This window comes from Strix aluco, chromosome 1 (genome assembly GCF_031877795.1).
Source record: "Strix aluco isolate bStrAlu1 chromosome 1, bStrAlu1.hap1, whole genome shotgun sequence".
In the NCBI taxonomy this organism is placed as follows: Eukaryota; Metazoa; Chordata; class Aves; order Strigiformes; family Strigidae; genus Strix; species Strix aluco.
This window is the reverse complement of record NC_133931.1, coordinates 140922119-140934877: the sequence shown is the minus strand read 5'-3', so window position 1 is coordinate 140934877 and position 12759 is coordinate 140922119. Positions and strand designations below refer to the sequence as shown.

Below are 12759 nucleotides of genomic sequence, written 5' to 3'. Positions count from 1 at the left end.
GTAGAGCTGGGGGGTAACAGATTATTGTAATTCGGGGTTTTCTGGGGGTAGGGGGAGGAGCGGAGAGGATGCCTGAATGTGACTGAAGCGGAGATTGCAGTGCAGATTGTTTAGCTGTCACTGTAACTACTCTAACACGACCCAGCCGGGCAAACGTGCACGTTTCATTCCTTTTAATATTATGGGATCAACGAAGAAACGTTTCCGCTGCCTGTGGCTGGGCTTTCGACAGTTTGGTTTGGACGCAAACAATAACTTTAAAAAGAAGAAAGAAACAAAAAGAGAGGCGGAAAAAAAAATCAGGCTGTAACCGATGTTATAAAATGTAAATATAACTAAGCCTGGCGCGATTTTTTAATTTTGGTCTCTGTGTGATGGATTCAAACAAAAGACCGTCTGGCCACAACTTTTGAAAGTGAGGCCGGTGGGTTTCGCTTGCCCCGAGTATTCATTTTCAGCGGTGCGTTTTCGTTCTGACCTATGTTGGCAAAAATCTGCTCTTTTTAAAAAAACTTGGTATTTAGCCTGCTGTGTGCTTGTTTGCTGGTGTTGCTTCCTTTTTAAACTCTATTCGCACCGAGTAAAAAAACTTTTTCTGCGGAAGGCTGGTTTTCAGGAAATACACGTTTCTGAAACGACCTCTCAACGCGTTGCAGTTAGTGAGCTGTAATTCTACCAGGTGTGTTTATGGATTAGCCGGGCTGAAGAGGTTAAGGAAGTGGGAAAGGAGAGGAAAAAAAAAAAAAAAAGATAAAATTGGAGGCAATCAACATCTGAATGTGAAAGTCCAGCTGAGATTGTGAACAATACAAACTATTGTGGAGCGATGTTTTAACTCACTACTGTTTTATAGGTATCGTAATCTGGCCCCGGAAATGAGACAAATAGTCTCCCAACAACAACAAAACTCCTTTGAAAGCTACTTTAGGAAACGGGGCTCGTACGAATGTCACTTTCCGTCAGAGCGCGTTTAAAATTAGGCTATTCAATCTGTTGTAATGGCGCGGATTATGAGTAAACACAGCTTGGACTGAACAACCTCACGTTATCTCCAGGAACTGCAGGGTTACGGCTGAAATAAAAGCGCCTCAGCGAATTTCATCAGCACTGTTACTGTCCCTGCCCTGGGCCAAGAATTATATTTCCGCTATGGGGTAACTGCCATGTTGAAAAATGAAGGTGGAAATGTTTGTTTCATGTATTAGTGTTCTTTCCCTCTTAAAGACACACATCCGCGTTTAATCAAATTATTCGGAGCAACAACGAAACCGATTGGCTTCTGCTGACTCATTAGAGGGGCTGTATTAATTAGGAATAGTCCTACTGGCTCCTTGTTGAATTTGAATGTTTGATTCCCTTGGCTCGGCTCTGGCGGGGGGAACTCGGGAAGAAGGGACACGTGGAACTTTATCTGGGCTGCTCGGGGGGCGCCGGCAGCCCACGCAGCCCTTCCCGGGGCCTTCTCGGGGCCTTCTCGGGCATTTGGTGCAAACCAAAAATTCCCCTCCCCAGAAGGCCGCTGTTTCCTGCCCCAGCCACAACCTCCGCGTTAATTATGGGGGTGTTCATTAAGATATGAGACCTCTTCCGCGCAGGACGCATTAGCCTCTCTCACAAAAGCTGGGTTCAGCGCTGAGGCGGGCTCCCCGAGCTCCGACGGGAAGCCTCAGCGGAGGGGCGATTTGGGGCGGGGGGGGGAGGGGGAAGAAACAAGAAAACAAAAATCGGCTAAAAACTCCTGGATGCGGTTGTGGCATCGCGGTGGGAAAACGGAGAGAGGCCGGGCCGCCCTCCCCGCCCCCCTCCCCGCTCCCCCTTTCACGTGCTCCCTCCGCTCCAAACTTTCGCTCCGCAGCACCCACCGCCGCCTCTCTCCGCCCGAGGCCCGGGGGCTGCTCGCCCGCCCTGCCCGCGGGGCTGCGCCGCTCCCTCGGGGGAGACGCGCCGGGCCTGGGGCCGCCAACTTTTACAGGCGCCCCCCTCCAGTCCCCCCCCCTCCAGCCGCTGGGGGGGTGGGGGGGGTGTGCCCCCATCCGCCGCTGTCACACCGCCCGCGCTGCCTGCTCCTGCCGGGAATTATTGCTGTTCTTCTTCTTATTATTATTGCTGCTGGAATCTTTTTCCCGCGGAGGGGCGGTGCCGCCCCGGGGGCGCGGCCGGTCCCCGCGGCGCTGCGCGGCGTTGCGCGGGGCGGCGCGGCGGGGCCGGGGCTGCCGGTAAGTTGGCGGCGCGGTGGCGGCGGCCCCGGGGGAGCGGGCGCCGCGCGCGCTCCCATTGGCCGCCCCGCCGTCAGCTGCTCCTATTTTCTGCTGTCGCTTTTGGCGCTCGGCCATCCAGAAACAAACCACTTCGATGACTCCTAATAGTTATCGCCAGATGTACTAATACACAACAAATCACGGTCTGGGAGAGGGGGAGAGCAAATGAGTTCCTATTTCGTGAATCCCACTTTCCCGGGGAGCCTGCCCGGGGGCCAGGACTCTTTCCTCGGGCAGATCCCCCTGTACCCGGCGGGCTATGATGCTCTCAGGCATTTTCCGGCTTCGTACGGGGCAAGCAGCCTGCAGGACAAGACTTACACCTCACCTTGCTTCTACCAACAGTCCAACACCGTCATTGCTTGCAATCGGGCTTCCTATGAGTACGGAGCCTCTTGTTTTTACTCGGACAAGGAAATTAGTAGCGCCTCTCCCTCCGGCAGTGGCAAACAGAGGGGGCCCGGGGACTACCTGCACTTCTCTCCCGAGCAACAGTACAAACCCAGCGCCGGCCAAGCCAAAATTGTAAATGACGAAGGCACCGACCGGAAGTACACGAGCCCTGTTTACCCCTGGATGCAGCGGATGAACTCCTGCGCTGGTAAGGCACTGCGATGCAATCGGGGCGGGGGGGGGCTGGCAGGAAGGAAAAGTTTCTTTCCCGAGATTTTTTTTTTTTTTTTTTTTTTTTTTTTTGGTTCTTAGATAAAGTCCAGGCTGCTGGAAAGCCACGGTTCCTGCAGGGCAACGTGTAACATGAAACCTTCCCAGGTTATTTTAGATCTGGCACGTTGGCACCCTGGGAGCGGTGGCCGAGAGCCCAGCTTGTGGGTCCGCCGGTGAAAGTTACTGGGGAATCCTTAGGAAGCAGGCAAAAAGAAAAAAAAAAAAAAAAAGAGAGAGGAAAAAAAAAGGAGCAGGGCAGTTTGGGCAGTTTTACCACCCTCCTAAAGCCACCCCAAAGCCTCTGCTCCGTTCCTTCATTGTCAGAGAGCGATGCAGGGAATATGCCCTCTGCACTGAGGATCCAATGCATTTGTGGCACATTCCTCCTCGCCCCCCTCCCCCCGCTCATTAGCCTGTAAGTATTGGATATTGAGAGCACGTTTCTGGGGCCGTGGGCGCACTTCCATGGCATCGCGAATTTTCTCTGACTTACAAGTGAACTTCACATAATTGAACTATTCTGTCCAGGAGTGGTGCTGGGGGGAAGGGTTGTACTGGGGTGGCACTTAGTTTTAATAATCCCATATTAAGACGTTTCCTTCCAGTGTTTGCTAATGACTCCCCTCCTCTCCCCTTCTCCCGAGTTTTGGGTTTTCTGGGCTGTGGGTCGCATTTCTTTTTTGGAAAGTTAAACTTTTAGCAAGACCATTCTGGTGCTGCTTTGCATTCGAGGGCAATAAATTCCGGAGCAAATGGCAAAGGCTCTTCTATGATCTTTAGCTGATGTCTATAATTATACCTAAATTACAGACCCTCTGTAGTCACAGCCATGGCGATAGAGTGTGTTTGTGTAAACACCCCCGTGTATGCGGGCGCACACACACACACACGCACACACAGAGGCGTGCAGCCCCCCCGGTTCGCACGCGTGTGCCTGTGTGTGTGCGTGTGCCTGTGTGTGTGTGCGCGCACAGGCTCTCAACACGCCGAGGGGAGACACTGCTCAGCGATTCACACGCGTGCTCCCCACCCTACGTTCCCTAGGTCCAGCTTAAAGCCTCCTTGTATCCCAGTTACCCCACCACCGCAAGCACACTGCACATCCGCGTTTACAGCTGGTCAGGCAGGAGAAAAGGAAAAGGGGGACAAAAAAAAAAAAAAAAAAAGAAAAAAAACCGCCTCCAGGAAACCAGAGCAGCCCCCCCGCCCCGTGATTGTGCCTGCAAAAGGAGGCAGAATATACTAACCGCTCTTTCTGGTCTAAAATCACTGGGCCCTGTCCAATGCGATCGTTTTGTCTTTACTTCTACAGGTACAGTATATGGAACTCATGGGAGACGAGGGAGGCAAACTTACACCAGATACCAAACGCTAGAGTTAGAGAAGGAATTTCATTTTAACAGATACTTAACCCGAAGACGACGTATTGAGATTGCAAACGCTCTCTGCCTTACTGAACGCCAGATTAAAATATGGTTTCAAAACAGGCGGATGAAATGGAAAAAGGAAAACAAATTCATAAATTCCACACAGCCCAGCAGCGAAGAAACAGAGGAAAAGTCAGGGGAGTAGAACCACGTTTAATAAACGCTACCAGGCCTTTCCTTAGCGCATACTCTTACTATTATTATTTACCTTGTGTTCCTTCTGCTACTAAAATCCTATAGGTTTGTCACAGTCTATTAATTCCCAAAAGGCTTGGTTAAAAGATGTACATCTGCAATCATCTGTGACTTTAATATACGTGGAAGTTCCTAGCTTTCGAGCTACAGGCGTGTATGTATATAACCACTTTCCAAAGCGTAGATGACATTGCTTAAAGTATTAGAGATCTAATGGCCCAGATTTTTTAATATTTGAGGTGAGCATCTGTGCATCTGTGTGTGGGTGAGCGTCCCTGGCGTGCCTGTGTGAGAAGAGATGAACGAGTGATTTTTTTTTTTTTTTTAAATTAGAAATGTTCATATTGTAGGAATACGAGAGATTTTAGAAAATCTTGGGTTTATGTTTTTGCTAACTCCCGCTTATGTCGGGCCGTCTCTTTATGCTGTGTGTGGGAGCTTATGGTCTGCAGGGGAGAAAAAAAAGTTTTACACATGTATAAGATATTTAAATAGCAAAAAGAAGAAAAATCCTTTTTAAAAATCGTTATATAGAACCCTGGGTATAAACTTGCAGTTAAAGCAAAGATGAATTGCAGGGAGATTTTTAAAAATGCCGCTAAACTGCCTAATCTGCACTACTAGTATCAAAGTAAAAACTCGGCGTTAAACTTCAGGGGAAGCGAGGGAAGAGGTTTCAAAGCGGGCGAATTTCTGTGGTTCCCGTTGAGCTTACACCGAGGTTTCGGTGAGCTCAGCTCTACACTGAAGGGGCTTTGAATTATGGACTACATTTCTTGGGGCTCCGTGGGCTTGGGTCGATCTTCCTTTCTTTTTTAAAATTTCTTTTTAATGTTTTATTAAAAGAAAAGTGTCTATCATATTATCTCGGGGATCTTCCTCCCCGTTTTGTGGTATCTTAATTCACATTCGCGTTTCTTAGCACTGGAAAAAATAAATAGATACTCTAAAGAAAATTAGCTGCCATAAAATGCTTCCACCTCGAGTTCTGTGTAAGTAAAATAAGCGCAGCGAAAATACTGATTAATATATACGTTATATCTCTATTATAGTGTGTGTGCGTGAGTGTGCGTGTGAAGCTGTGTACAAATCCACTTGTATATGCATCAAGGCTCTTTTGTTTGGAAGGCAGCGCAATTTGGGCTACCGCTCTAAATATTTTAAAAGCCAAATCTGGAAAATACTAATGCAAAATGGCTACCGCCGCATTTAGAGTAGGGTTTGGTTGTTTTTTTTGGGTGTTGGTGTTTTTTTTTTTTTTCCCGAGAGGCGGAAAAATAACGGCGGCCGTATAGCCGCTTGGAATTTGACCCCCTAGTTGGAAAAACGCTGCACGGTATTTATCTTTCATAGGTACCTGCCATTTCACATCGGCAGGACCCGGGTGCCTCTCGAAACCTCCGGCACGGGGAAAAGGGAGGGAAAATCAATTTTATATCTATTTCTATGTGTATGTATGTATGTATGTGGAAAGGAGCTAAGCGTTGCCAGCGTCCGGGGACGGATCATACCGGATTTGTGAACTGGCGTCACCAAGCCTCGCACGGAGGAGAGCAGAGGCACAAAGCGGAGCGCTCTCTGCACGCCAGGCTCCCCGGCGGCCGCCCCGGGGGAGCAAGCCCCGCCGGCCCAGCCGGCCCCGCCGCCCGCTCCCGGTTGCCGCTGGCGGCGGCGGCGTGCCCCGCTCGGCTCCGCTCCGCGCCTCCCCGCGCCGCTCCGCGCCGCCGTCGGGGGCCGTCACCCCGGGCCGACCCCGCGGAGCCGCCGCCGTCCCCCCCGCCGCCAGCGGGTGGCGCTGGAGGCCGGCGGACGGGCGGGCGGCGGCGGCGGCGGCGCGCCTCGGCGGCGCGCCCCGGGCCGCCCGCGCCCTCCCAGCTCCCCCACCAGTGCACGAGTTTACCTCTAGAGGTCATCAGGCAGGATTTACGACTGGACAACAAAAGCACGTGATGTGAAGCCGTACCCCATATTTGGGTGCCTACGTAGGAGGGAACCAAGTACATGTCCCAGTCATTTCCATAATTCATCATAAATTGTGCAAGGGTGCTATAGACGCACAAAACGACCAAGAGCCACAAATCAAGCACACATATCAAAAAACAAATGAGCTCTTATTTTGTAAACTCATTTTGCGGTCGCTATCCAAATGGCCCGGACTACCAGTTACATAATTATGGAGATCACAGCTCGGTGAGCGAGCAATACAGGGACTCCGCCAGCATGCACTCCGGCAGGTACGGATACGGCTACAATGGCATGGACCTCAGCGTCGGGCGCTCTGCTTCCACCCACTTTGGTGCCAGCGAGAGACCCCGCAGTTACCCGGCCAACGCCACCTCTGCCTCGACAGAGCCCAGGTACAACCAGCCCGCGACGTCTTCCCACTCGCCTCCCCCTGACCCTCTGCCCTGCACCGCCGTGGCCGGTTCGCCCGTCAGCGAGAGTCACCACGGGGTGAAAAACTCCCTCGCCAACTCCACCAGCACTTCGTCCAATTCCAGCAGCAACACGCACATCAGCAGAGACGGGGTTGGCACCTCGTCTGGGACTGAGGAAGACACTCCAGCGAGCAGCGAGCAGGCAAGTGCCCCGACCGACCAAAGCACAGCCCAGCCTTCACAGCCCCAGATCTACCCCTGGATGCGAAAACTGCACATAAGTCATGGTAAAGCAAATACCCTGTTCTTTCTTTATTTCTCTGGAGGAAAAGGAGGATTTAATGTAAACCGGGTGGCTGCGCCGAGCAAGGTCGGGGAGAGGGGGAGTGGAGGGCGTGAGAGCGGGCAGGCTCCGCGCACAGCACAACTCCGCTCGCAGGGAAGCACGCTCCCTTCTTTGGGCGAGTCGTCGTCGTCCCCCCCCCCCTCAAAGAAAAAAAAAAAAAAAAAACAACGGCCCGGCCCCAAAACCGCCGCCCGCCCGGCTCCCGGCGCCGGCCCCGGCGAGCAGCAAGCGGGGAGCAGAAAGCGCCTTCCCGAAGGGGGAGCGGGGGCTGCTCCCGGCTCTCCCCTGGAAGGGGGACCCTCCAGTGGGAACGGCGCGGCTGACCCCATTTATTTCGCCGAGCCGTATTAAAAAGAGAATAGGAGAGGGCGAGGAGGGCAGGTTTCACCGCTGGGAAGCCGGGGGGGGGGCGGGGGGGCGGCGAGGTCGCCCTAAACTCCGGGGAGAGGGCTTGCGGGGCGCGGGGAAGCGGAGCAACTTTCAGCCCCGGGTACTTGCCCTGCCCTCGCTGCTGGGGGAGCAGCCGGGGGCTCGCTGCCTCCCAGAGCCTTCCCCAGCTCAGCCGTGGGAAAGGGCTGCACGCTGCAGCTCTGCTCTCCCAGCCCTGCAACCCCAGTGAGCAGCAGAGGCATCCTCCAAGGCAGCTTATCTGGGGGAGGCAGAGGGGGCGGGGGGGGATCAGCCTTCCAAAAAATAAAATAAAAAATTCAATTTAAAAAAAAAAAAAATCGAACCCCCCAATTCAAGCGAAAACTTACCGAGACCACCAAATCCCCCTCCCCCAAGCCTTTCCTAAAAGGGGCTGGAGGGAAAAACTTGTTGAGCGTTTATCCAAGCCAGAAACAAAACCAGGCAGGACCGAGAATAACGGTCCTGGTCGGTGGTAGCTGCAACAAGACACGACGAAGGCTCCGAGTGGCTGCTGAGAATCTAAATCATGTACTTTTCTCTTCCAGACAACATAGGGGGACCAGAAGGGAAAAGGGCTCGGACTGCTTACACCCGCTATCAGACCTTGGAGCTGGAAAAGGAATTTCACTTCAATAGATACCTGACCCGCAGAAGAAGGATTGAAATAGCACATGCTCTTTGCCTCTCAGAGAGACAAATAAAGATCTGGTTCCAAAACAGGAGAATGAAATGGAAAAAGGATAATAAGCTGAAAAGTATGAGCATGGCAGCTGCAGGAGGGGCATTCCGTCCCTAAGCGTTTGATCAATTAAAAGTACTGAGCAGTATTAGCTGACCCTGCGTCTCATGTCAGTACTAAGTTGACTTTCTAAAACTTCCTTGTGTTACTTCTGTGAAGAAACCCTGTTCTTGTCGCCCTTATTCATCTTTTAATCATGAGCCTGTTTATTACCATTCTCTCGCGTGTATAAGTAGATCTGCTTTTATCGTACATTTCTTTGTCTTGAATGGCTTTGTCTTGAAAAAAATAATAGATGTTTTAACTTATTTATATGAAGCGAGCTGTGTTACTTGAAGTAACTGTTAAAACAAAACAAAACTAAACAAAAAGGAACAAAAAAAAAGCAAGGTAAAAAAAAGGAGAGAGAGAAAGAAACCCTCCCCCGGTTTAGTACAAATGTTATGTGTTGCACTCAACCTGCTTAACTGTGCATGTGTGGTCAAGTGTTAATGTCTGTATAGCTCCAAGCTGTTAAAAATATTTTTATTCAAACTACCTATATAATTCCTGTGTAATTAATGCTGTTGTAGAGGTGAAATGATGAAATCAACTGAACTTGTCCTACGTGTAGTGAATAGTGAATCTGTGACGAAAACTGTGATTCCAAGCAGTATGTCCTTGCTGTGCCTTTGTATATGACTCTTTGCACGAACTCTTAGAAGTGGCTCTTATTAAGCGCAGCTTCTGTGATGTATGTTTTTTGTGAACAAAGTTACAAATATAGTCAAAGTCTGGCTGTTTGAGCAAACTGTGATCAGCTTTTTTTTTTTTTTGTATTTGTTTTTAAAAAAAACTGACTGGAAATCAACAAAAAAAATAAACTTTCTATTGTAAAGTTTTCGTGATCTGGTTTGTGCAAAGCAAGAAGTTGTGCTTCCTGATTTGCCTCTGAACAAAAAAAAAAAAAAAAAAAAAAAACCAAAACAAAAAAACACCCGTGCAGAGTTTGTAATAATATTTTACCTGGTTCCTGCTGCACGTTGCAAATAGTGCGATTGTCCGCTACCAGTATTTTTAATTGAAAGTTTGACCATAAGTTCCTCCTTACTGGTTTCTCGCTAGGTGGAAAGCTGCATCGCAGGACCACAATCAACACCCTTTGTGGGTGAATCAACTGTTAGCTGTTTGCTGATGGTTGAAAAAAAACCCCATGTGCTTTGTTAAAACACGCTGCTAACTCCAAGACGTGTTTGCATCGCTCTAGAATTTCTCCTGTGGTTTCATTAAGTATATTTGCAGGACAGCCACGTTCGAGCCCTCTGCGTCTATTAGTAACCCTCGCTAGCCACGTTCCCACTTTTCACCCTTCAAAGATTTTTGGTTTTCTTCGCTACAGTTAGTTTGCTATAAGCGTAATGTTACTTACCCCATCAGAGCTTGAATGGTTAACTCTTCTGAGCTTCTAAGAGCAACTAAAGATTTGCACATTTACTGACTGGTTACATTGATGCCTTCCCTTAAAAGTTATAAAACAGTAAACTTTATAAGCCCCAGTTCCGGCTATATGACATTTGGGTGCCAAATGAATAGGGTTTTGTCTATGAATTAGATCGTAAAATCATCCATAGCACAGACAGATAGGCTCACTGGCTATAAAAAGTCACGTGGTGCCATTAAAGTAAGTTTTATGGTTTTGGGGAGTTGACATCCAACATTATATACCACATAACATATAATCTCACTGACGCTGGACTTCATTTGACTCTTTTGCAGGCTACGTGTGCCTCCTGGCCATTCAAATTGTCAGGTTTAGGGACAGAAGTATCCAAACCACAAGTTCTCAATACTGTATGAAAAATGGCTCCTTGCAAGTCAAAGGTAAGTTTTGTGCACAAGTTCCTTAAAGTTTATTTGTACAGTGGGGAAGCCGAGGCTCCCGCTCGCTCTGGCTGCCTCTCGCCTCTCTCTTTCTTTCTCTTTCTCTTTCCCTTTCCCTTCCTCTCCGCCTGGAGCTTTTCAGGACGGTCCCACCGAGCCCGCGAGGCAGGATCAACCACTAATGATCCAGGTTGCGCTGCAAATCCCCCCCATCCCTTCACTCGCAGCAGCTAGCTCTCTATTTTAACGATCAAATCAAAGTAAACCACAATAAGCGACTTTGGCAGAGATGGATTTTGGGGCCTAGCTTTAATCACTTTGACTACCGCAGAAGATAATTACTTCCTTTGCTCCAATAGACTCTCCAAGTTTGGAGAGGTTTTGTTTAGCAAGGAGTGGTTACTGCAGGCGATTAAAAAAAGGGGAAACAAAATAGATAGGGCTTGATATTATCTGGGCAGTGTCTTCTGTAGGCATGATAGAGATGGAGGCGTGCTGATATGGTAATAATCTTTGGACTGGTGAAATATGTTGCACATCAGAGCTAGTATTAAAATGGCACAGACTGTACTGGAGCGCTTAAGATTCCTATTTTCTGCATTGGGTTGTGCAGAAAGATTTAGCTATGTATATATGTCCATCTGCGAGCGCGTAGTGTGTTTCAGGGATGTGCATTTATAATGTTGCTGTAACTTTTTCCAGATCCTATATGTAACTGCATAAATATAAATATATTTATATGTATATTATATATATATACACATGAGCATGAGTGCATGCGTGTACAGACCGATGTATACGCCTGTATAAAGCTGTGCACATGCACATGTGTGTCTAATATTGGTGTATTTATGTATACAAGGGGTGTGTATATGTGTGTACATATATACATTTCCATGACTTTTTTTTTTTTTTTTTTAAAGCGAACCAATTGACTGTAACTTGTAGCATTAATACAAGAGACTACAGGTCATTAGAGTGCTGCAAATTATGAAGTACGGGCTTGGTTTATTGAAGATTGTAAATATCCCCCTAGTTCTGCTCTCTCCCTCTCTGCTTTATATTGCTGGCTGCCATTGTGGGGTAGGCCCCAGCTGCGTGTTTACTTCAACATTCTTTTTATTTAAGTGGACTGTTCTCACTAGAGTGTGATTACTCAGCAATAAACTTTATGGCCGGATTTAACTTTAGTCTTTGAATTTCCAGGACTTGAATGAAAGGGTGAAAGGAACTCTGTCTTTCTCTGGGTAGCATTAAGGCCTGATCCTTACCCTCAGAGCTGTTACTTAGGCGAGTGATCTCAGGGGGTGCAGACAGACTAGTCGGGGGCTAGGCAAGAGATTTGAGAATTGCCTCCAAAATATATATATATATATGTATACACACACACATACATATATATACGCACATATATATATCTCTTCAAACCAGCTGTGAGAATCTCTTTCCCTGCTCAGGTTTGGAGTAGCAGGGACTTGGCGGATTGCATTGTTTTCCTTCATGTGTGATAAAGTCGGGTTTGCAAAAGAATGGGGTAGTTTGATGCGAGCTGGGAGATGGGCTTTGTTTTATTTTGCTAGTGCTATCCCGTTTGAATATTGTGGTTTAGGCTGTATCTGCTACTGCGAGCAAAAATGAGAGAAAGGCACAGGGGTGCAGGAGGGTAAGGTTGTCTTGTACCTCTGCAAGGTCTGCACATTGCTGACTGATTCCTATTTTTAATTTATTTGTCTTTAACACTAAAGAAACGGTAGTATATAAGGTTGGCTCAGCTCAAAGATCTCACAGTTTTACAAATATTTAATATTTAGAGTCAACCCCCTGCATAAGATAAATGGAGTCCGAAGCCTTTGTGTCTGTGTATCCTTCCTATGAACACTGAACAAACACATATGCATATACTTTATATTAAAAAAATTGGAAAGGCTTTAAAAGTGCATATCCAAATGCACATTTGAAAACCATTTCCGTAATAAACAGCTGGAGATTTTATAGTACACTAGCTGTCACATTTTCGTCAATAGGAATACCAGAAAGTTATATATGATAGGCGCGTACTATATTATATTAAATGCCATAAAATTTTATAGTCTGAGACAAAGGCATGAAAACCCTTTAAAAGTTTGGGCTTCGTTTATATACGGGTCCTTTTCCAAGGAAAATCCTTCGCCCGTAAACGGGAATGATACTAGACACAAACCGTTCGCGATTGCTCAACAAGACTGCATTATTTGGATTGCCTGGCGAACACACAAACACATACACACACATACACACACCCGTTCGACTAATATTTTTGGAACCTGGATATCATCGCGGATTGTAATTTTTCATTGTCTAGAGCGAAAAGATTTGCTACTACATATTTTCACATTTTTGAATGTGACTTCTAGAGCTTATTCCACGTAAAGCAGTGTACAGAGATTCAAGAACTACAGAAAAGAATAATATCCCCGAACCCACAAGCATATAAACCCGC

At 47.9% G+C, this 12759-nt stretch overlaps 3 protein-coding genes across 8 annotated transcripts in view; all 3 read left to right on the top strand.

Annotated features, from left to right (window-relative positions):
- Nucleotides 1-12759, top strand: part of HOXA3 (homeobox A3) — a 47457-nt gene that overhangs the window by 4098 nt on the left and 30600 nt on the right. For 2 of the 6 annotated variants that reach the window (XM_074837877.1, XM_074837867.1), the window contains exon 2: nucleotides 10176-10280. The exons of 3 other annotated variants lie outside the window; for them this stretch is intronic. The gene's annotated coding sequence lies outside the window, so the exon portion shown is untranslated. Of the gene's footprint in view, nucleotides 1-2701; nucleotides 2860-10175; nucleotides 10281-12759 lie in introns of all 6 variants that reach the window. One more of the 6 variants, XM_074837885.1, reaches the window with a different exon arrangement.
- On the top strand, nucleotides 2335-5408 carry HOXA6 (homeobox A6). The gene is made up of 2 exons (XM_074837936.1): nucleotides 2335-2859; nucleotides 4237-5408. Exons 1-2 carry the CDS (start codon nucleotides 2424-2426, stop codon nucleotides 4494-4496), a joined length of 696 nt encoding a protein of 231 aa, XP_074694037.1. The 5' UTR covers nucleotides 2335-2423; the 3' UTR covers nucleotides 4497-5408.
- HOXA5 (homeobox A5) lies at nucleotides 6417-9297 on the top strand. Its single transcript, XM_074837923.1, has 2 exons — nucleotides 6417-7211; nucleotides 8227-9297. The coding sequence occupies exons 1-2, from the start codon at nucleotides 6650-6652 to the stop codon at nucleotides 8475-8477; spliced, it is 813 nt and encodes a 270-aa protein (XP_074694024.1). The 5' UTR covers nucleotides 6417-6649; the 3' UTR covers nucleotides 8478-9297.